This window comes from Symphalangus syndactylus, chromosome 2, assembly GCF_028878055.3.
Source record: "Symphalangus syndactylus isolate Jambi chromosome 2, NHGRI_mSymSyn1-v2.1_pri, whole genome shotgun sequence".
NCBI lineage: Eukaryota > Metazoa > Chordata > Mammalia > Primates > Hylobatidae > Symphalangus > Symphalangus syndactylus.
The window spans coordinates 78,274,174-78,299,139 of record NC_072424.2 but is presented as its reverse complement, the minus strand read 5'-3'; the positions used below and the strand labels follow the sequence as shown (position 1 = coordinate 78,299,139).

Sequence of the window (24,966 nt, the reverse complement as noted above, 5' to 3'; positions counted from 1 at the left end):
TGTAAAATGGGCCGAGTGTGGTGGCTCACACCTGTAATCCCAGCACTTTGGGAGGCTGAGGTGGGTGGATCACGAAGTCAGGAGATCGAGACCATCCTGGCCAACATGGTGAAACCCCGTCTCTACTAAAATTCAAAAAATTAACCGGGTGTGGTGGTGCGGGCTGTAGTCCTAGTTACTCGGGAGGCTGAGGCAGGGGAATCTCTTGAACCTGGGAGGCAGAGGTTGCAGTGAGCTAAGATCGCGCCACTGCACTCCAGCCTGGTGCCAGAGCAAGAGGCCGTCCCAAAAACAAAAACAAAAACAAAAACAAAAAACAAACAACAACAACAACAAAACCCCGTAAGATGCAGGTAATAATAGGTTCTACCTCAGAGTCAACTGGAACATTTAATGAGATCATGTGTAAGGTTGGTGGCCCTGTGCCCAACACAAAGTAACACTGAGCACATGTGAATTATTACAGTAGTTATTTTAGTGAAATTGAATAAAATAATTTTTGTCCTGCCAATGAACACAAAATAAATGTGTGTGAGTCTTTGGACCAATGGAGGGAAAGCATGAGTCTTAGGAAGGCAGAGGGTGGCCCAAGAACAAGAAATCAGTAATTATCTTGGTGCATCTGGAAAGATCCTCCTTCAGTTGGTTAGGACTAGTGGCCTTCAAGCATTCATAAAAGGCTTATTGAACACCTATTATGTGTCAAGCACTGTGCACAGTTCAGAGGACATCAAAATGAGTAAGACAGTGTCTGCAGGAAAAAGAAATAAGCATATCCTAGCCTGTATCCTAGCCTGATTTCCCTGTGGGCTTGCTGGTAACTGAGATGCCTTTATGGAGGAAAGTGCGTCCACTCACAATTAGAAGGAAGAGGGCCCAAAGCACCTTGGCACTGTTTGGGTCACTCCTAAGGAATGAGCTCACAGGTATGGTTAGACTGCTTTCTGGCTAGATAGTAAGAAGGGAGGAGAGACAGTAGGAGGAGTTGGGCACCTTGGGAGGGATGTGTGGTGTGTGTGTGTGTGTGTGTGTGTGTGATGTGTATGGTAAGGGAGTTCATGACTGGCAGCAAGGTAACTGGCTACAGATTAAGGAGTTCAACTTTAACTCTCTCAAGGACATTGTCCAGGGTGGGCCCTGTTTATCTCATTGCCTCAGGGAAAGAGAGAAGTTGTGTTGATTTTTGTCCTGTTGTAATGATGTTTTCTCCTGCTGCAGATGGGATTTTTCAAAATTTTGGGGGTTGAGTTCTGATAGGTTTATGAATCTCAGTGAATTTTTAAATTAAAGAATCATTCTAGATTCAAAATAGTCTTTGCAGATGTATTACATTTTGAAATATGTTGTCAATTGTTTTAGATGTTTGTAATTTTTTCGCTTCTTTTTTCTTTCATAAGAGTTAATTCTCAGGCATTGCTGCTCTGTCTGGGAGAGACTGGGAGGTGGTTGTTAGCCCTAAGCTGAAAGAGGCGTGGCACGCTGTTTTGTTCATTACATGCTTAGGAAGGCTGAGGAGTAAGACAGACTCACATTTGAAGGGCAGCTGCTTTTTGTGAGAGGTCGGAGAAGCTAAGTGACTCAGCCAATACAACACAGCTAGTGAGTGGTCCAGCGAGCATACCAACCCAGGGTCTGGACTCTAGCATCCACCTGATTTCCTCTTTGGCATGCTTTCTTTAAGTGGATAATGCTGTTTTAGGGTGAACCATATGAAATTGTCACTTCTATACATTAAAACAGTTCAATATTGGCAATTTCATATGATTCTACCTAATACCTATATAGTTATTTATGACATTTTGCCAATACTTTGCATGGTCTGTGGACAATTTACCCTCTTTTTAAATATGAGGTCTCAACAAGGTGACTCAGTTTCTTCAGAGTTTGGGTATACTTGGGACCTACTCAATTGCCAGTCAATATCCTGAGCCCATCTCTTCTTCACTAATTTTAGCATCAACAATCATGATGTTTTCACAAAACAACAATCGACGTATCACCCACAGAAAATTATTTTGTTTAGAACATTTAATATTTTACCAGGATTCAAATGGGAGCTGCTGTCTTTACTAGAAGAATATTTTTTCTTTGACTGATTGCTAAATGGATAGGGCCTGTGAATGGATCCTCCCCCCGCCCCCCGCCCCACCCAGGGATTTCTTGTTCAAACAAAATTTGTTGTATCCACATCAGTAAAGCCATGCTAATGTGGGCTGCTGGGCAGATTGCAGAAATAGCCTCATTATATTGAACTGGATATCATAACGGTACCCATTAAGGTGGGATTCTCTCTGTGTTTGTGCTTTTAAACCCAAGTCCCTTGCCACTTTTTACATCTCTCCAAGAATAGCAACATTCTCTGGTAAAATGCAATCTTAGAATGTGCTGTCTTTCACCTCTTCCTACTGAAAACCATTAACAAAGGTAGAATCCTTGGTTCTGAGCATTCTTACGGGTTTGCGGCTGCCCTTCAGCCATTCATTTTACTCCCGTGCTTGTAATGACTGTAACGTGTTCTTGTGACTGAACCAGGAGCTTCACTTGTTTCAATACCTCCCATTAATTGATATTGGTGTCCAAATAAGTGACAGGCAAAGAGCTGCCTGTTATCAGATCAAGCCAAATGCAACACAGAGTTTTTCATTTTAATTTTGATAGGCCGTTAAGAGACTAATAGTGTTGGACGGCCCCCGATTGCAGCATCAGCACCACCCAGTAGCTTGTTAAGAATGCAAATCGTTGGGCTCAACCCCAGACCTACAAATGAGAAACTTTAAGGGAAACAGCCCAGCAAGCTGTGTTAACACACTCTTCAGGTGCTTCTGAGGCGTGCTGAAGTTTTAGAACTACTGCTTTCAGGAAAGTAGCTGATAAACTAAATCAATAAATGAGAACAAATGAGGCATACACTATTATCTCTCTCTCTCTCTCTTTTTAAGAGACAGGGTGTTACTCTGTCACCCAGGCTGGAGTGTAGTGGCATGATCATAGCTCACTGCAGCCTCAAAATGCTGGGCTCAATCAATCTTCCTGCCTCAGCCTCTCATGTAGCTAGGATTACAGATGTGCACCACTATGGCTGGCTAATTGTTTTTTATTTTTTGTAGAGATGGGGTCTTGCTATGTTGTCAAGGCTGTTCTTGAACTCCTGGCCTCAAGCAATCCTCCCACTTTGGCCAATGAATGAACCATCACTCATCCAGCCCTACTATTATCTCTTTCTGGGCCATCGGCTTAAGATAAATAGATTAAAATATGAATAAACGAATTTTAAGCATCAGCTATTAGACCACTATTGAGACATCTTCATGATGGCCAGGGAACTTTCTCAAGCCCTGTAAACCATAAAAACCGGCTGCTGCTGCCTATTCTGTCTTTGGTAATGGGCTGTGTTGATAACTATGTATTCTGTGTAGTATTATACAAGTTCTCTGACGTCAAGTATAGAGACAATGAAAATTTTGGTGTTTTAGTGGGCAATCCAAAATCTCTAGCAAATATTCAGAACTTATTTTGTTTAAATACAACTTACCTACCAGGCAGTTTAAAATAATGTCTGAATACTGAAGCACAGAATAATACTAATAATAATGGTAGGACATTTGTTGAATTGTGAATTTTTATTCATAAAACAAACCTCAAATTTATTTTAGTCATTTAAATAATAGAGTTTAATGTATATTTAGCCAAGCATTACAGTAGTAAGGGCTTTAAGGAGATTAGAAATAAATGAATCCAATTAAAGAACATGTCTATGAGATTTGATATGTCATAGGTATGAATGAACTGTTTGCACAGCAACTGTAAAGAAACCATTAATGATTAACTATCTAGAAGAGGTTTAATCAAGAATAAATGGTATAGGATGTATTTTAAAATATTTAAGTTAAACAAATGAAGATTTGTGCATTTGAAAACATTGCATCATGCCATCATTTTTTGCAGTGTCATTTCCTGCGGAGTTAAGAATCTGAGGCTCTACTTTTCTATAATCTACAGAAATGCCAGTGTCTTTGTGTTGTACAGAAAAGGGCAGAGCTTCCAACCGTGCTGTGAGGTTTGGCCTTATGGGGTCTCCCCACGTGAGATCCTGTGGGGAATTTGGGGACTCTGTGGCCTTGGGTATGGAGTCTAAATTTCCCAGTGTTGTAGAAAATTATTTTATTATTACAGGTATTTTTTTTGTTCCTGGAGTTTGTGTGGAGCTGAAAACAGGAGGTATGCTCCTTTTACCCCTCCACCAGAGGATACTTTCAGGGTTTAGGAATCAATCAGTTTTGCTAAGAACTAGGTAGGAAAGCTGTTTCTGTGATAACAGAACCTCAACCATAAGGTGTTCAATAATGGGATCCTCCATTACTTATCTTCTTAGGTATTGGAAGACTTCTAAAGGGAACATACACTTGAAAAACATTAGCTTAATAAATGACAGTGAAGGGTCTGGTGAGGGGGATGGACACAGAGGGTGGGGAGGTAGGAAATAATGGAAAAGAGGAGGCCAGAATAACATATGTGTATTTCATTTCCTATTTTTGAAAATAAAAGAATTAATACAAACGTGATTGGTACTAATATGATATTAATATTACTTTTTCTTTATATTTGATTCTTTTCTAGAAGTGGGCTACAATTAGGGGTTTAGATTGTGGAAGAAGAGGCTGACAATTTTAAATATATGCCTCATTTGAAAGAGGCAGCATATTTTGTGTTTTTTCAGATCTAACTTTTAAAGACCAACACCCTCCTCCAGCTTCCAAGAAAATAAGAAACAGAAAAAATATAAGATCATTTGAATGTAGAACTTCAACCTGAAGGATTCACAAATATATTTAACCTTTAGTAGCTAAATATGGAATGAATTTCTGAGCATAATAAAGTTCCTTAGAACAAGAAATGTGGCCCCCACATTAGGGTTTACTTCATTTGAACAATGACAAATGTACCATTTATAAGCCACAGGACACTAAATTGTTTTAAGAAACTACATGACAAGACTTTCTTTTTTTTTCAATTATGGTAATAATTTAAATTATATTCTCTTAAGAGGGAAACAGAAAGTCATATAGCTCACATGAAAGGCTTCAGAGACAGATCATTCTATAAGGTAGGAAGGGTGGTAAACAGATCAGAAAGTGAGTGAAACATGCAGGCACTGAGACAGCATGTGGATATTTTAAAATCACAGATGGTATACCTGAGGAGCTGAACCTTGAGAAAAAGAAATTTACTAGTGCTTTCTCTTTTGTAATTTAATATACAGAAAGAAGTAATTCTGGAAATGTAAAGAAAGTTTTAATATGAAATGAAAGTACCTGAAATTTCCCTCAATTAGTGTTTTTTTAAAAAGAAATATTTTCCTGATTATAAAAGTCATATATCCTAGAAAAAATTAATGTAATGCAGAGATGTTTAAAGAGAAGATGACATCTTTAATCCATTTTCAAACATCAACTAAATATTTTAGTTTATTATCTCTCAATATGCATATACAGTACATGTCAAAGAGAGATAATTTTTTACTTTATTGTGGTATATTTTATGTCCTTAGAGTCAAAATATTTAATAACTTCATAATATTTTATCACATGGATATATCATAATTTAGTAATTCTATTATTGTTGGTTCTTCTTATTCGATTATTTATAATTAAACTTAAGAGATTATGCTGTGATAAACACCCTTGTATATAGCGTTTTTTTGTTTTGTTTTGTTTTGTTTTGTGTTTTTTTTTTTTTGAGATGGAGTCTCACTCTGTCCTCCAGGCTGGAGTGCAGTGGTGCAATCTTGGCTCACTGCAATCTCTGCCCCTGGGTTCAAGCGATTCTCCTGCCTCAGCCTCTCGAGTAGCTGGGTCTACAGGCATATGCCACCACGCCGGGCTAATTTTTTGTATTTTTTGTAGAGATAGGGTTTCACCATGTTGGCCAAGTTGGTCTCAAACTCCTGACCTCAAGTGATCCACCCGCCTTGGCCTCCCAAAGTGCTGGGATTACAGGCGTGAGCTACCGCGCCCAGCCCTGTATACAGATTCTTGATACTCATCTCCAATTATTTTTATAAGATATATTCCCAGAGGTGGAATTCCCATAGTCCCCCCTTATCCACAGTTTTGCTTTCTGTGGTTTCAGTAATATGAGGTCAACTGTAGTCCAACAATAAGTGAGTGCAATAAAATCAGATATTTTAAGAGAGAGGGAAAAAGAGCCTGTTCACATGCAATTACAGCATGTAGTTATAATTGTTCTATTTTATTACCAATTTTTATTGTTAATCTCTTATTATACCCTATTTTAAAATTAAACTTTACTATAAGTATATAATAAAGTGTGTGTGTTTTCCTATATATACATTTCCTATAATGTAGGTATAGGGTTTGGCACTATCCATGATTTCAGGTACCCACTAGGGATCTTAGAATGTACTCACTTGGATAAGGGGGGACTAGTGTGCTGAATTTAAGGTATGAACATTCTTAAAACTCTTGATAGGCCGGACGCGGTGGCTCACGCTTGTAATCCTAGCACTTTGGGAGGCCGAGGCGGGCGAATCACGAGGTCAGGAGATCGAGACCACGGTGAAACCCCGTCTCTACTAAAAATACAAAAAAATTAGCCGGGCATGGTGGCGGGCGCCTGTAGTCCCAGCTACTCGGAGAGGCTGAGGCAGGAGAATGGCGTGAACCCGGGAGGCGGAGCTTGCAGTGAGCCGAGATTGCGCCACTGCACTCCAGCCTGGGCGACAGAGCAAGACTCCGTCTCAAACAAACAAACAAACAAACAAAAAACTCTTGATAAACACTACCAGTTTACTGTCTTACTAGTAGTATATAAGAATGTCCATTCATTTCACCTTATATTCATTTGGATTTATGGTCATTTAAAATGTTTTGCTAATTTGAAAGCAAAAATGGCACCCATTAGCTGCTTTAATTCATATAGCTGCTTTAATTCATTTTACTCATGAGGTTAAACCTTTAAAAAATGTTTCCCAGCAATTTGTGCATTGTCATATCTTTTTCTTTTTTTTTTTGAGACGGAGTTTCGCTCTGTCACCCAGGCTGGAGTGCAGTGGCGCGATCTCGACTCACTGCAAGCTCCGCCTCCCGGGTTCACGCCATTCTCCTGCCTCAGCCTCTCCGAGTAGCTGGGACTACAGGCGCCCGCCACCACGTCTGGTTAATTTTTTGTGTTTTTAGTAGAGACGGGGTTTCACCGTGATCTCGATCTCCTGACCTCGTGATCCGCCCGCCTCGGCCTCCCAAATTGCTGGGATTACAAGCATGAGCCACCGCGCCCGGCCTCTTTTACTTATTTTTCTATTGCAGATATACTGTATTTATTATTGATCTGCAGAAGTTATTTCTCTGGGCGTCTAAAACACTATCTTTCTAACTCCTTCAATACAACTGTAATAGTCCAAATAAATGGTTGAGGATGAAATTAATTTAAAATTCCAGTTTGGCTAAGTATCGCATATGCTGAGCCTGAATTATAATTTCATAAAAATAAGTACATTTTATTAATGTGCATAACAGTAAAACATGATTTGCTTTTTTTAAATTTAAGACCTCACAGAACTTCAGAATGATCATTATTAATTATAATCTGAGAATTTAAGAATCTCTCACATAAACTCACTTAGTAGATGTCTCTCATTTAGGTAAAAATATTTACCAGTATCTGAACTTTTATTCATTTGGATTTGAGATGAGCAAAAGTTTATTAAAAGATAATTATTTTGTTAATCTCTTGCAAGTGAGCATCTGTTCTATGTGAGATACTGTCTAGACAGTAAATAAAGGCTGTTATAAGAGAAGGAATTTAGAAGGAGGTTATCAAGATATGAAGCCACCACACTGTAAGACAGAACATTAGAAATGCCAGATGAGTGGTTGAGGCAGTGAATGGTATAGGAACTCAGAGGAGGGAGCTGGGAGAAATCACTGTGGCCTGGAGGGGTGAGGAAACAAATTTAGATGTAGCGTGATGGCAGGTCTGGACTTAGCTATATTTCCACTTGTTTCATGGGTTGGTATGAAGGTATTACACAATCTCTGTTATGAGGCTGGCTGACTTTGCCACATCTTATCAACATTTCACAATTTTTTTTGCCTTACTTTTTGGCTGTTACTGTTTGCCTGTTGATTACACTCATGTCTTTCCTTCTTGAAATTACAGTGTGATAGCAAACTTTGTGTCTGAACCATTCCTTACCCTTGTGGTGCCATCCACTCCATAGCATGTTGGATGAAACCTTCAAAGTGGAGAAGAAAGATGGTTTCTAGGCAGAGGCAATGTATGTTTATGTAAAACCAAAGACTTTGGGAAAACTATTAAAATCACCAGATCAAATGGAGAAAACTACAAGGAGCAAACATAAATCCACTTATTAGTATGAGACTATTACATTTCCAAGGGTGCCTTAGCCTAATTTCCCAGCAGATTGTCTTAGTCTGTGAGCCCCTCGCAGTATTGCTCCTTGTCAGCTCTCTCTGTTGGGCTCCATAGGAGCTTGAAAATGAAACGTAAAGTAGTTCTCTCTGCTGCGGAGGTTTACCCAGTGGCCAGGCGGTAACTCTGCCAGAATATAAAGAAGGTCATGCACTTCGTGTAACAGTGACTCTAGAATCCAATTAAAAAGTTTAGTGTAAGGCGCAGTCGTTCCCACCTAATCCGATCACGGTTTAATGCAATTCTTTGCTTATTTCAATCAGCGCCTTTGGAGCCAAATCAATTGTATGTCTTTGTTTCCACGTTTTCCTTGGTAATTTGATCACCTTCAGCTGTTTAAAAAAACAGCTCAATCGGGAAATCTGGCAACCTCTTTTAAGAATTGCCACACAACATAAAGCCAACAAAGAAGCTCCAGATTGGCCAGCAGACTCCAAACTGACATGACAGAAGCAAAAATAAAGTAATCTAAAATGAAAGTGGAATATGGTGGGGTGGAAGAGAAAAGTTCTTGCAAATAATCTTGAATCAACAAGAACTGATAAAATACTGTTGATTGCTTTCTCTATACACTCATTCAAACTCACTTGAAATTGTAAATAGTTCCACGTTTCTTTGTAAATTAGTTTGGCTATTGGTATTATGGAGGCCATTCTCCCAGTTGAAATGATAGAAATAATGTGAATGCATTTCTCTAAAACTGACAATGCCTTTTTGTGGCGAAGACACCTTCTATTGGCTTTCCAAGGGTGTCACGCTGAGCTTCCCATATGGCATGTTGGCATTTGCCTCATGAGTGGTCACGGTGCATTGCTTAAGGGGAGGCTGAGGAAGCCCAATGATACAAAAATGGCCCCATTTTCTCTATTGGAATTTGAGTTATTTCAAATATGTACATGACTATTATAAAGTTTAAAGTAGACTCAGATGGTTAATTCTGCAAATTGAATGATTTCTGACTGCCCATAATGGAATAAGAGGATTACTTTGGTCTATGTAAATATGGGTGAGATTGACAAGCTGCAAGTCCTAGTGATTGCAGATTTCCCATTTCAGACTGCTTTCAGAGCTGAGGCACCTGAAGATGTCTGGAGGTCTCTACAAATCATTGAAGGGAGAAAAAAATAAATTTTCCTCAGTAGCCTTTTGAAGGATATGTCAAATGGCATGTGCCACAGTTCCTTTCCATATGCCAATCATGTCTGAGAGAACAGCATGAACTGCCCTTGAGAAAGTTACCTTATGGAGCCACAAACAGGGTTTGTGTGGCACTTTTCAAGAAAACTTTAGAAGGAGAGCAGTGCTGTCCTTCATTTAGAAAAATCAGATAAGTCAAATTTCTTACCACACTGATTTAAGAGTCTAAGTTCTGTGCAGCTTTTTATTTTGTTCCACTCCATGAGGAAGCATTAAATACATGATTCTACTGAGCATGCATGTAACTTTGAGCACATATGCGATATCAGAAAGTGTCTCACCAAATGAAAGGAAGAGGGTAGGGCCAGACAATTTGTGTCTGGGTTAGGAAGAAGAAAATGGAGCTCATAATGTGATTCCCATCAGCATCTAGCCCTTTAAGCTATACAAATGAAACGCTCAATTTAATAGAATTCTGAAAGTAAAACAAATGCTTTGTTCTTAGTGAATCTGCCATTCAGAGCTGCTCTTGGCAGCACATCAACCGTATTTGAAATGGCTTTAAGTGGGTATTTTTTATTGTGCTTTCAATCCTAGCACATCTTTTGAGCTGTTGGAGTTTTGAACAGAGAAGCAGGAAGGCCAAATTCCTCTCAGAGTGACTGTGTTGCCATAAGGTCCCCATTTGCTGACTTAGCAATAAAGAATTTACCTTAAAAAGTATTCTGGCCATACTGCAATAGATTTTAGAGGCTAAAAAGTAACAGAGTAAATTAAAATGGTCTAGGATTGTATTAGTCTGTTTTCACACTGCTGATAAAGACATGCCCAAGACTGGGAAAAAAAAAAGAGGTTTAATTGGACTTAGAGTCCCACATGTCTGGGGAGGCCTCAGAATCATGGTAGGAGGTAAAAGGAACTTCTCACATGGCAGTGGCAAGAGAAAATGAGGAAAAAGCAAAGGCAGAAATCCCTGATCAACCCATCAGATCTCGTGAGACTTATTCACTATCAGAAGAATAGCATGGGAAAGACTGGCCCCCATGATTCAATTACCTCCCACTGGGTACCGTCCCACAACATGTGGGAATTCCGGGATATGCAATTCAAGTTGAGATTTGGGTGGGGACACAGCCAAACCATATCAGGGATAGAAAGGAAAGAAATACAGTAAAAGGTTTTTGTAATGAAATGTATTGTAATCACTACCAAAGTGAAACTATTGTTCTGGGGAGAGCAGGTGCCAAAAATTGTCACACAATTTGGAAGGTAAGATATAATACTATTTATTGAGCATTTACTATGTTCTAGGCACTGTGCTATGAGTTTTTCATAGAATATTTCATCTAAACTTCACCAAATCCAAGGCTAGTCATGGTGGCTCACCCCTGTAATCCCAATATTTTGGGAGGCCAAGGCAGGAGGATTGCTTGAGCCTGGGAGTATGAGACCAACCTGGGTAACATAGAGAGATCTCGTGTCTACCAAAAATAAAAAGAAATCAGTTGAGCATGGTGGTGCATGCCTATAGTCCCAGCTACTTGGGAGGCTGAGGTGGGAGGATCGCTTGAGCTGGGGAGGCTGAAGCTGCAGTGAGCTGAGATTGCACCACTGCACTCCAACTTGGATGAGACAGCAAGACCCTGTCTCAAACAAAACAAAACAGAACAAAATAAAAAAATTCACCAAATCCATATGAGTTACAAAAAAGAAATTGAGGCCTATACATAGAGGCAGAGGTTAGCTTAAACCACTGATCAACCTGCTGTCATGGTCTTCCATTAAATTTTGGTGGATTATTTTTGTATTTTTGATGTGTACCAAAGCATTAATATTTGTATTAATTTATCAAGAGTATTTGTATAACTCTTCTTATATTTTTTAGTTTTCATGTGAATATGTGAAATTTAAAACCATGTCTTGGTTTTAAATGTTATTTTAATCTATTTAATTTGAAGTGTTTCTGTTATTAGAAGCCATGCAAAAATTTTGGTAAAACTTTTTCAACAGTGAAATGCATACCCTGGGCGGGGGGTGGGTAGGGGGCTGGGGTCTGAAAGTGTGCAAGAGAGAAATAAATCCTTGCTTATTCCCTGCTTATAGCCATAAAACCCCTGGGCTGAGATGCAGCATCAGGAACGGGTTTACCAAGTTATTTGGCCAAACTTTCATGGGTGCACAATTCTTATTGTCTGTCTAGATCCTGTCAAGCAGGAACTAAATGTCTACTGGACTATTGTCCAATGAACGGAAGTGCATTTGACACATGAAATGCCCAAGGGTGGAGGCTCTACCTCCTGTTAGACTCCAGTTAACTTGGCTCACTGATGTCCAATGGCAGGTAGGTCAGAGGACTCACAGCCCATCTGAGTTTTTTCTCATGCAGAAAGGATATTGGGTTGCAAGTTATTAGTGGTCACTGGGAAAAACAATCTTTCTTAGTTTCATCCTTGTTATCTTCCTCCTGTTCCTTCTATGTGAAATACTGTGCAAATGGCCATTGGAATGTAATAAAATATCTCTTAACTCTTCTCCTCTAGGGACTTAGAATCCACTGAGAAAGACAAGAGATAATCACTTGAAAAGTAAGGCTAGAGGTGGAAAAGGATAGTTCTTGCTTCCTTCCCCACAATACTCAGGAACTGGCCCTGGTAACTTCTTCATGAGGGGTAGGAACTTAGTCCTTGTGCTCATTGATGTCTCCCTGTCCCCAGAACAGGGCCCCATACAGAAGAGACACTCAGTAAATATGTATTGAATAAATAGCTTTAGCAGTCAAGAAGGGCTTGATAGAGGCAAGTGGGAGTTAAGAAGAGCTTTATAGGCTAAGAAGAACCAAGAGAGTTTAAAGTCAATTCAGGGACAACTGTTTGGATGAAGCAAGGGGTAGATGAAGGAAAATTTTGAAATATTATCAGAAAAATAAGTGGGAGCCACATTTTGGAGGATATTGCATTTCTGACAGAGTGCTGAGTCTATATGATCCTTAGAAGGAGTTGATTAGAGCTGAAAAGCAGACCAGTGATGGGATCAGACTTCCCAAGCCTGAAAGACAAATTGCAGGTTCACTTCCTAAATTTTTACTGCTTATGTAAAGAACATTTTTTTAAGAAAGCTTGCCTTGAGTGGATGGATTATTTGATAGGAAGCCATTGTAATTTGCTGATATACATCACTGCCCTGTGTTTGATGGCAGTGATATTGTTGGAGCTGTTTTAGCTGGTTTCTATTCTTACTTAAGAGACTTCTTGTCTCGATTATATTTTATCCATTTTAAATTGACAAGTAAAAAATGTATATCTGTGATGTACAACATGATGTTTCGATGTATGTATACATTGTGGAAAATCTAAATCAAACTATTTAACATGTGCATTACCTCACATACTCATCATTATGTGTGTGTGTGCGTGTGTGTGTGTGGTGAAAATACTTTTAATCTACTCTATGAGTGATTTTCAAGTACTGAATTATACTTTTGCTTTTGCCTGATCTTGCTATAGAAGAACCAATAGGGACAAAGAAAAGAAGATAAATGAATATTTGCTGATCCATGGAATGTGCTGGTCACTTTTATGTATATGATTTTATTAATTTGTCGGGTTTTAGGCTGGGTGCAGTGGCCTACGCCTGTAATCCCAGCACTTTGGGAGGCCAAAGTGGGTGCATCACCTGAGGTCAGAAGTTCGAGACTGCCTGACCAACATGGCAAAACCCTGTCTTTACTAAAAATACAAAAATTAGCCAGGTGTTATGGTGGCTTCCTATAATCCCAGCTACTCGGGAGGCTGAGGCAAGGAAATCGCTTGAACCCAAGAGGTGGAGGCTGCAGTGAACTGAGATCACGCCACTGCACTCCAGACTGGGTGACAGAGTGAGACTCTGTCTTAAAAAAAAAAATTATCAGTTTTTATATGTTTCTCAATCCAAAGACTATTAAAAATGCATGTAAAAAATTTTAAAAGGCAAACCCATTAGAGAATCAGAGAAAGTGAAAAATAAGAAAAATAAAAGAAGCCAGTGGAGTTTGTTGCACAAAGTGCATGCCGTGAGGACTTTGTACACTTGCTAGAAGTGATTATAAATCAGACTCAAGGCTTGGGGACTTTTGACTTTTAGTGCAAAGAGGGAAACCTGAGGAGCTATATGATTCACAGTGTTCATGAGATCAAAATAAATCAATTACCCAGGGGCAGCCCAGAGAGTTCTGGTACCTGAGAGAAAATTCTCCCATGAGTCTTCATAAAGAAGACTCTCTAAAACATTTTATTTTGGTTGCTAGTGGAAAGAGTTGATATCCTCTTATGAAAACTGAGGAGTCCGACGAGATTCACTGCTGTCTAGAAGCCAGCAGAGGTTGTACCTATGGGCAGGCCAAGGCTGTCGTCTTCAGCCTCTAGATATCTCAAGTATACTTTTGCAATGAGCTTCCTAAGATAAGCTTCATACCACGGTCTGCAGTTATTATGTATGTTTATTTGTTTACTGTTTCTTCTCCCCAATATTTTATAATCCACACAAGGGCAGGGTTTATAGGTATCTTATTTATTCTTACATCCCCATGTAGCACAAAGTCTGGTGTATATTAGGAACTCAATAAGTATTTATTGAATAAAGGAAGGAATGGAAAGAACGGTGGCAAAGTAACTGAATTAACCTGTTGAGAGGAATTTTTAAGTATTTATAATCCTGCTTAAACTAGTTAGCTAACTTTAAAAATGCTTTGAATGTTTACCAGAATGATTGATCTTAGAACAGCTGAAAGTAGACATTCTCCTTATATTGGTGGTAGACATGCTACCAATAATCTGGTAGCATCAGATGACCACCCCACATAAGGAACCTGTAGAGTAGGTTGTTTAATTCATATCTCATCAAAGAGCTCACAGAAGTTCAGAGAATTTGAATTATGTGTTTATTTTCCACTTAACTAAAAAAAAAATGAATACATTATTATCAGCACACTAGTTAAATGTTAGGCCTTGCTAGAATAATCCAGGTGCTTGTGGAAGCTAGTTATAGGGCTAACTTTTGCTTGCCTTCTTTTCAAATTCGGATTACTATCATTCCTGATGAGAGTATGCATGAATCCATTTCCTATGGTGGCTGATTAAGGGCTTTGTCCTCCCACCCTGCAGAGACACAGAATACAAAGGGCTGCAGCTCTCCCTGGATCAGATCTCAGCCTCCAAACCAGCCTTCTCCTATACCAGTAGCTCCACCCCCACCATGACTGACAATAGAAAGGGGGCCAAATCCCGGCTCTCCAGCTCAAAGTCAAAATCCAGGACTTCCCCATACCCTCAGGTAAGTGCACTGCTGTTTTGCAACTTTATTTTGGCGACATGGTTTGAACTTGAAGTTGAGAAAGTATTAAAACTGTTTGGAATGAATTATCTAGTTTTAATAACTAAAACTTCTATAAATCTGGAAGGTTCTCTAAACTATCTGCCTCCTTTTAAAATAACTGCTAGTACAAATTTGAAATAATTTTGTGGTTTACTGCATTAATATAAAGGTCATGAGGGTCTGGTTGTTGTCAGAACTATAAATTCTTTGTGATTTTGAGGAGATTGATCCTGAATTTCCCTCCCACCCAGTGAGTTACCAGAATGATGTAGCCAGCATAACAGAATACGGGAAACAAGAGCTCGATGTAGAAAAATGTGTCTTGGGACAGGAACTAAAGAAGAAGAAAATTAAGAGGGGGAGGCAAAGGATCAAGGATGCATGTTCCCATGCAATTTCAACACAGACTGGCTATTTACTAGAAGGAATGAAATAAAGAGGGTCTTCCAGATGGCAGGAATGGTAGGAAAAGCAAATTCTTCTCGTCTTTGCAAGGTGGAGAGAAGATGAGACCCCGAGAAGTATTCTAGAAACATTGCAAAGTACAAATAGGATTCCTGGTTCTTGAAAGAAAAAAAAATATTTTTCTGTTCAGTCACAGACATATAAACTAGACTATGTCAAGGTGTGTACACAGCTCTCCTGGCCTGAAGGAAGTAGGACAGGACTGAGAATTACCCACTCCCAATATCCTGTGGCCACCTCACCTCCTTCCTTCTCTTTTAATAGCATCGTGTCAAACCTCCTGCAGTTCACTAGAGTAGCTCAGGAAATGCTTCCTGGACTAGTTTAAAACCAAACTGGAGGCTGGGCACGGTGGTTCATGCCTGTAATCCCAGCACTTTGGGAGGTTGAGGTGGGAGATCACTTGAGGTCAGGGGTTCAAGACCAGTCTGGCCAACATGGTGAAACCCTGTCTCTGCTAAAAATACAAAAATTAGCCAGGTGTGGTGGCATGTGCCTGTAGTCCCAGCTACTCAGGAGGCTGAGACTGGAGAATGGCTTGAACCTTGGCGACAGAGGTTGCAGTGAGCCGAGATCGCACCGTTGCACTCCAGGCTGGGCGACAGTGAGACTCTGTCTCAAAAACAAAAACAAACTGGTTTCTGAGTCACTTATTCATCAAGGTGGGCTTTGTCATTTATTTTCAAATATATTTTGTAAGTAAAAATGACAATCCAGTAGGTATAGAAACTATTGTTTTCTTATTTGTCAGAGTTATGTTATTCTGTTGATATCTATAAGTGTATACTATTTGACAAAATCTTGTTCACTGAATCAGTGGTCACTAAGAGGCTACTATTTGCTAGATTATTTTAGTGGCTTGGTGTATGAAGATGAGTACAACATGGTCTCTGCCTCTAAGAGACTTATGTCACATGGTTTGAAGTCTTCCACAGAAGATCAGGTTTCTTTACTCTGGCAAAAGAAAGGCGAGTAGACGTGTGATGCCCAGATGTTTTTCAGTGCACAACTTCCATTATAAGTACTGAGCACTTAACTTATAAAATATATATTTTAGTCAAAGTCACTGCAGAGAAGAAGCTGCTGCTTTTCTTTTTTCTTTTTTGAGATGGAGTCTCATTCTGTTGCCCAGGCTGGAGTGCAGTGGCACAGTCTCAGCTCACCATAACCTCTGCCTCCTGGGTTCAAGCGATTCTCCTGCCTTAGCTTCCCGAGTAGTTGGTATTACAGGTGCTGCCACCATGCCCGTCTAATTTTTGTATTTTTAGTAGAGATGGGGTTTCACCATGCTGGCCAGGCTGGTCTCGAACTCCCGACCTTAGGCAAATCCGCTTGCCTCGGCCTCCCAAAGTGCTGGGATTACAGATGTGAGCCACCACGCTCGGCCAGGAGCTGCTTCTTTTTATGGAACATCTAACGAGAAGATTTTCTTATTGCTATCTTGTACCTTGGCAAGAGAGTTTTATGGTTTCTTTTTACTGTTGGAAAGATGGATTATGGCTTTGGGTAGTTCTCTCCTTTAATATATAGATGTGTTGGACACATAGATGAAAGAAGAATTTAAATTAGGAGGTACTAAGTAGAAGGAGTTTGTCTATTGCTATATAGAAATTAAGCCACAAAAATAAAATCTCCCTATTGGACCCCCAAATCCTCACTCTCTAGTCTTTGTTCTCTTTCATACTCAGCTCTTAACATCTAACATTTCTATTAGTTCACTCTAACAGGACGCTAAGTGTTATAACTACCATTAGACTATCCCTTCCATGTGGTGAGGGTGGGCAGAAAGGAGTTAACTGGAAAGTTATACACATTCTATGATTTAAAGAAAAGGAACACAGATGAGATAAAAATGGAAAATTTTTTAAATTTTATTTATTTATTTATTTATTTATTTATTTATTTATTTATTTTTGGAGACAGGGTCTCAGTCTGTTGCCCAGGCTGGAGTGCAGTGGCAAGATCCTAGCTCACTGCAGCCTCGAACTCCTAGGCTTAAGCAATACTTCCCTGTAGTATCAGCTTTCTAAGTAGCTGGTACTACAGGCACACAACAATGTGCCCCATTAATTTTTATTTTTTTTTTTGTTTTTTGTAGACATGGGAGTCTCACTTTGTTGCCCAGGCTGGTCTTGAACTCCTGGCTTCAAGCCATCCTCCTGCGTCGGCCTCCCAAGTGCCCATTTTTCATTTTTTCTCTCCAAAATTGTTCTTTCTTCTAGAAATGTTCTATGAAATGCACATGCACACAGATATGTCCACATAAGATTTATCTTGAAGTTTGTGTATTTGTTATTGTGGTTAATGCTTATATAAACTAGTCCTTAGAATTTCAACCATACGTCTCATTTGAAATTGCACAGTCATAAATTAAGTTTACTTAACATTTATGTGCCTAGTTAAAGTTATTCTTTAATTGTGTTTAGTTAATCATGGTGCTAAATCAATCATTGACTGAGTTCCTGCTGCATGGGTTGTTGATAACCTAGAGATCAGAAATGGAGCATGCTATCCTTGGTGTTATACAGACAAGCGAGCAGGCATTTACAGTGAATTGTCATAGGCTGAGTTTCCTCTGGGGCACACTGGAAAACCATGATGTCAAGGACAAACTAATCACTGTTTCTGTTGGAAGAAGCAACTTAGAAGTCCTTCATCTTGAATTCTAAATTCTCAAAATTTTTAAAAATTAGCTTCTCAAAAATCTTATCTGGTCCAAATTGTTTGTATATTGTTAAGGAATAGTTCACTTTTAATTTTCACGCATCATTGCTATTGTGTGTCTTTGACTTAACTGACGCTAGCTGAATACCTGCATTAAAAAGATACTTCTCTGGCCATCATAATAGTTGGTAGTTAGGGGTTGGATTAAAAAGTGCTAGACTATAAAGAATTGGTAAAAGAAATATCCTTAAGTTTTGCGGTACAGATGAAGTCATAAATTATATACTGGAATAAGTATTATCTAGGAGATGGTGTATAAAAAAGACATTGCTTGTGGTGTAAGCAATATGGACTCTGGCCTAGCGGAGGAAAGTGTTGTGAAAGACCTGGCATCGAGGGTAGAACTCAGGTATATGAGCATAAGGGAGAGGAGAGGGGACTTCAGGAAGCCTAAGATTATGAGGAAATGCAGGAATAAATTGTTAATGTGATTGGGTCTGGAGGTGGAGTGGAGGAGAGTTGGTGTCTTTTAATGAGAAGCAAAGAAGAAGCGATATGTTTGGAAACATAGATTGGTACCAACGATATGCTAGGCCAAAGAGTTTAGAGTTTGTTTTTTTGAGAACTAGTAAAGGTTTTGGACAGGAAATGAGAGGGTTAATGTGATCGAAGCAAGGAAAACTATTTAGGGGACTAATTTTAATAGTCTGGTGTGAGTCTGTGAAGATCTAAACTAAAGTTCTCTCCTGAAATAAAAGGGACTGTAGAGGAAGAATGGATAGAATGTTTTATCCTTTGTTGCTTGTACCTTTTCTTGTCATAAATATATTCTGATCATTATGGATTTAGTTGGAAATTATACTTTTAAAGCTTACTTTTAGTAGTTATTGACACACATATCAGATTCTCCTTTCTGTGTTAATAGCTGCAAAATAAATTCCTTTTTAGTGACTAAATGATAAAGCTTTTAATTGTATTTAATTTTAAATATTTCTGTCCATTTTTTTCAAAAATAAGGTGACAGTCTTTTTTGTTATCTACATATTTACATATTTTTGGCATGAAAATTCTCATCAAAATTTTCAAGAGGCAGTTTCCAGAGCAAAAGCAAAATTGGACTCATAGGGTAATGTCTTGTGCCTCTTTAGCTACTTAAATAAATAGTGATTTAATGATTCTATCACTATTATTCATTAGGCTTTTTGCTCTAGTATGTATTAGGCATATCTAGATTTCTAACAGATGCCTAACAAATGGCTGACAGTAACACTGCTTTTTGGAATTATTTAGGCATCCTTATACGAATATTCAAGACATGCCCAAATTGTAATTTGCTACCACTGTAAGAATTAAAGAAAGAGGAGAGAAACATGAAGGGTGGCTCTCCAGTCAACAAGGACAGGTTTATTTTAGAAAATGAACCTGAGAGGGACTTCCGGCTGAGTTAGGTCAGAGCCACACTGTCTTACAGACTAAGAGTTTTTAAGGATTCAGGGTGAGAGAGTTTATTAGAGGATTGGACTGCTTCTGTGTCTCTTTGTTGTGCTTATCTGTGAGGGAGAGTTGTGTGTCTGTTCCCATACATCTTCATGCAGCTGCAGGCATCCCCCTGAGTCTGCTTTTAGCTTCCCTATCTTAGTGAACATGAAGGAAAAGGAATGTGCTTATTAAGGCCCCCTGTTTTACTGGGGCCAATTGTATGAGGGTGAAGTTTGGCAGTTACCCAAGAGACTTTTCCACCACCTCCCTCTGTGCCCAAGCTGTCTTATCTGTATTTTACTGTCTGCTCTTCCTGGCTGCTTGTAGTTAGAAGGAAAGTGATTTCCTTGAAATGCATAAGGCTAGAAAAGGAGCTGGAACTTAAAGTGGCGGTGTTTGTCCAAGATGATGGTGCTCCTGCTCTGTCAACCACCACTCAGTTTGTCTGCATTAATAGATGAAACTTTAGGTCCCTTTCTGGTATGAGATACCCTTAGGAATGATTTTAGACTTGATTATATTATGGCCACTTAATGAATGACTCAGTTACCTTTGTACCTCTGTACCTTTGTACCCAAGGTATTACTTGGGACAGGAGAGGTCAAAATAAAATTGTTTGGAATGGTTTTGGAAAAATTGTAAGAAATATTACAGTTAATTTCCAAGATTCTGCCCATAGCTACTGTGCTGCTGTATGGTGGCAATCTTACCATTATGACAGTTGTATTTTATTATTATGACATTTGTTATGCTTATGAAAATAGCAATGTATTTTTCATAGTTCTGCTGAATTAGAAATACTGAGTTTATAGAATTTATTTCAAAGACTTTATCTGCTAGAAATTGCTGCAATATTTTCTGTCTATTTTAATAAAACTAGTTATAGCTACATTAACACCAGTTGGATGTTATCTTGCCATGGTTTCGTCATGTCAATTATGAATAAATTGCCTCCTCATTCCAGAGTTTCCTTTTAAACTTCTCACTGGCATGTTTATAGTTACATTTATTACAGAAAGTGCGTGCCATCCTGTTTTATCGTATCATCCTGCCCTCCTCTTGCCTTTTCCCTAGTCAGTAATAACCAATACACTATATAATTCAGTAGTAACAGTGCCTAAAGAAGACTGTATGCTTCTGAAATCTGAAAGTATTTAATCACTTGCTACAGATACACTGTAACACTTGCAGATTTTATTCCACATCTGTTACCTTAAATAATCCCACAGAAACCTCTTAATTTTCATTGCCTGCAATCTGGCTTCCTTTTGGTGAAGGTAGAAACTCTTCCTTTGCAAAGGTTTTCTCTGGTCTCAAAAATATACCAGTGACTACTATGCTGAGAGACTGACTTTTTAAGTCACAGATATCAGAAGGGTCAATAATTTCTTAAGCATAGTTATCCCTTTATACATAGCACTTCTATTGGTATAGCTATTCCTTCATTTCATGTTTTATATGTAACACCCAAATATGTAATCCTTGACCATTAACAACAAAAATTTTTAATGCATTTTGCCAGAAAAATTTAGGTTATCTTCCTAGAAAGTCTTATATTAGATAGGTTTATTTGTATTTCCTGTCCATGGATAAATTTGAGATTAGTCTTCCTGTCCTGTTGAAATTATAGGAGATTATTAGAGTAGACCTTTATAATCTTTTTAGATGGTTTTCATAAATGAATCTCAGATTATTATTTTAGAAAACATTTTTCTCAATGGGGTGAGGCCTCTGTAGTTTGGCTTTTACTAACTCTTGCATTTAGTTAAATACTATGATGTGCAATAAAGCAATACAGGTGAATTCTTAAGCGACTAGGGTCTAGTTGGGGAGGCAAAGCTAACCTGTTAGAGAAGAATTATAAGATGTCGTTGGTCATAGGGCTTCAAGGCCACAATTTCTACCCTTTTATTCTCTTGGCATATGACTGAGTCAAGGGGCAGACAGTGGTGTCCAGGGAGTGTTGGTTTCTGCCCATCCATCCCTTTTCACAAACAGGGTTTCTCCATGATTGCTTTATGAAATCACATTCTGTTCACACTATTCTCCATTAATTAACTTCCTTAGAACCCCAAATGTATTTGTCACCATCCTGTTTTTCTATCCTGGGTCTCAGGAGGAACCAGGGTGCCTTATTTCAAATAGGTTATAGTGAAGTCTGCTATGAAGGACACATAATCTTGCTGAGTGAATATGCATGGTAAAGGGGCACAGAGAAAGGGTACATTTTAGGAGACAGTGTGCAGAAGGGTAAAGAGATGGAAGGGAACTAACAGTAGGGATAGGCAAAAGTGGTTGTTTCCAATGCAGTTTATCTAAGCCATTATAGAGAACTTATTTGGCATTCACCTTGCTTTGGAGCACAACAGTATAAAATAGATATTTATGGTAGATAAATTAGTTACATGGAATCAGATATAGGATTGTATACCTTTTTGTTTGTTTACTTAAGTGGGTATATATCTTAGGTATAATATTTTATTGATGTTTATTATCATAACATCATAATACACACTGATACATGGCATTTAGAATGCATTCCTAATAGTGAGAATTTAAAGATGACAAATCTCACAAAAATTAAGTAAATGGATGGCTAGATTTAGTCACATTAGTTTTCTAAGTAAGGCAGCAGGAATTATTGAATAAGAAAAGACCAGTAAGAAGAAAAAATGAGAAAAAGTGGCATAAATGAGGAAGGTGAAATTAGACCTAGCAACAATGACATGGTAAAACGAAGAAATTTTGGAGCAGTAAAGGTAAGATTCACGAGGATAGGAGATGTTGCCCTTGGTAACCAGATTGCCTTGGCCACCTAGAAGTCCTTAGCAGATATTGAGTGAGTGCATGAGTGAATGGATGGATGATTCCCACCAAGGTGATGGGGTAGATGGAGAAAGAAGCAGGAGAGTGAGTGATGAGACGTGTTAAGTCCTGAGGATACCGTCCTCACCCCAGAGAGCTTACAGATTCAATGGGGAAGATTAAAATGTAAACGTTGTTAAAACACATGTAGTATGAATGAGATAAAGGAACGTGGTGGTGTCAGTGTGGTATCTGTGGTGGTGGTGGTATGTGTTGGGAGTTGACCTGCCCTTCCAGCAATGATCTGGAGGCAGGAGTTGGGAGCAGATAGTGAGAGAACCAGTAGCCCCTAGGCTTAGAGAGCTCACATGTTAAGGGGAGTTATCAGCAGGATTGGGTTTATCCCTGTTTACAAGATTTGCAAAGGGGCTGCAAGATGACAGTTAATAAATTCCTGGTGTAGCTTGGGTGCCCTTTCAAGGACCAGACTCATGATCACTCTCAACACCCAGCTGTGACCTTCCTTCCTTCCTTCCTTCCTTCCTTCCTTCCTTCCTTCCTTCCTTCCCTTCCTTCCTTCCTTCTCTCTCTCTCTTTCTTTCTTGAGACAGAGTCTTGCTCTGTCACCCAGCCTCGAGTACAGTGGCACTGTCTCAGCTCACTGTAACCTCTGCCTCCTGGGTTCAAGCCATTCTCCTGCCTCAGTCTCCCTAGTAGCTGGGATTACAGGCGCCCACCACCACAGCTGGCTAATTTTTGTATTTTTAGTAGAGACGGGGTTTCGCCATGTTAGCCAGGCTGGTCTTGAACTCCTGACCTCAGGCGATCCACCTGCCTTGGCCACCCAAAGTGCTGGGATAACAGGCGCAAGCTACCATGCCCAGCCCAAGATGTGATTTTCTATGCTTTCACCCATTTGATCTTCTTTCCCCCATTGCCTGTGTCCTGGGAGCTCCCTCAGCCTGGATGATTGTAACAGCATCTTAATTTTCTCCCTATTTTGGAAAATTTTCCTCCCCAGTCTGCCATGTCTCCCAGACCATGAATCAGAGACCACTGATCATGTTAGTGCTTGGAGACCCACCACTGCCCTAGCTGTTCCTCAAGGTCATTTATAATTGGGCCCTAAATAACCTTCCCCACATTCTCTCTTGTTGGTCCCCTACCTGAACTTTGTGATCTAGGTAGACTGGCCTACTCACCGTTTGGTGAATGCCTTGTCTTTTTCTGCCCCTATGCTTGTGCTTATGCATTTATTTCTGCATGCATTGCCCCTATTTTTCAAAATTCTGCTTAAGGTCCAGATTGAGTGCCACCTCTTTCATAAAATATTGCTGAGTTATATTTCTCCTTTGGACCCCTATTTAGAATAATCTGCCTTCTACTGCCTTCTAGACATGTCGTATCTCCTCTCTTGGACTGTAATCTCTTTGAAAGTAATGACATGTCTTTTTCATATCCACCTCCCTCCCCCTCCATTCCCCAGCATCCACGTATTTACTCACTAAATGGTAATGGAATGAATGAATAAATAAATAAATTTTAAAAGTGTGCGGACACTTTGTTAATTGTCTGTGGAGATATAAAAACCCCAAGAGGAGGGGAACATACTGCTACTAAGAAATGTATAACCTCCGTAAAGAGACAAAACAACCTATGGATGGTCTGACAAATGCCACATCATGTAATAAAAATCAAACACCTGAGCACTGAGGAGGAATTAGATGTGGTAGACTCTAAGGGTTCTTTTGAGAGTAAAACTTTGAATGAGCACTCTCTGTCTCATACTCCAGGGTTTCCAGTCCTGAGCTTGGCTTTCTAGTCTTCATGTCCTCACTGTCATCTCCAGTACAAAACAGAAATATGTGACAGCTGATATTTGCTTTGTATGTGTGTTTTGATAATAAAATAATTGCATTGGCAGTTGAGCGGCTGTGTAGGAAATGCCATTTGACCCTATCTTCCATCTCAGTTACCCATGTTTGTTTATGGGCTCAGCCCTAGTTCCAGGGCTCAGTTCTCATGATACCTAGTCTCTTTCTAGATTACATTCTTATTCTTCTAATAGTTTATATGCATTTTTTTGTTCTACATCTTTAATAGTGTTATGCTTATGAAAGATAGATTTTCTTCACAATAAAGGGAAAATATCTTAAACTATTTTCTGTTTGTTGGGCTTGGTTTTTGATATTCTGGACATAAAAGGTCTTGTGAGGGTCATGTTCATTCATAATGTTTCTTGACTCTTGTTCCCTCCTCACTGTCTTTGTCTGGTTTCAGGCTCTCTGGAAGAGGACATCACATTTAGAGAACTTCATCTGCCTCTTTATTGTTCTTTTGGTCTCTGATCATTCCTGCCAGGATAAGATTCCTGAAATATGATTTTCATTATGCCTTACTTTATCTGCTTAAATACCTACAGAGTCGCCTCATTGGTTAGAGTATGACATCCAATCTTGCCAGTCTGGCCCATTGCCTGCCTCACTCTATCCACTCCAGTCCACCTGCCAACCCTGCCCCCGTGTCAGCACTCCACTCTAGCTAGAGTCTGTTTACTCTGCCTGAGGATAACTTGCTTCTCAAATCCTATCCACCCATCAAAGCACAGCTGCAGCT

General features: G+C 39.2%; 1 protein-coding gene across 2 annotated transcripts in view; it reads left to right on the top strand.

Moving 5' to 3' along the window:
- SIM1 (SIM bHLH transcription factor 1) overlaps nucleotides 1–24,966 on the top strand; it is a 78,229-nt gene that overhangs the window by 27,782 nt on the left and 25,481 nt on the right. For both annotated transcript variants that reach the window (XM_055259761.2, XM_055259751.2), the window contains exon 10: nucleotides 14,727–14,895. In XM_055259761.2, the coding sequence (XP_055115736.1) occupies nucleotides 14,727–14,895 (169 nt within the window). The remainder of the gene's footprint in view (nucleotides 1–14,726; nucleotides 14,896–24,966) is intronic.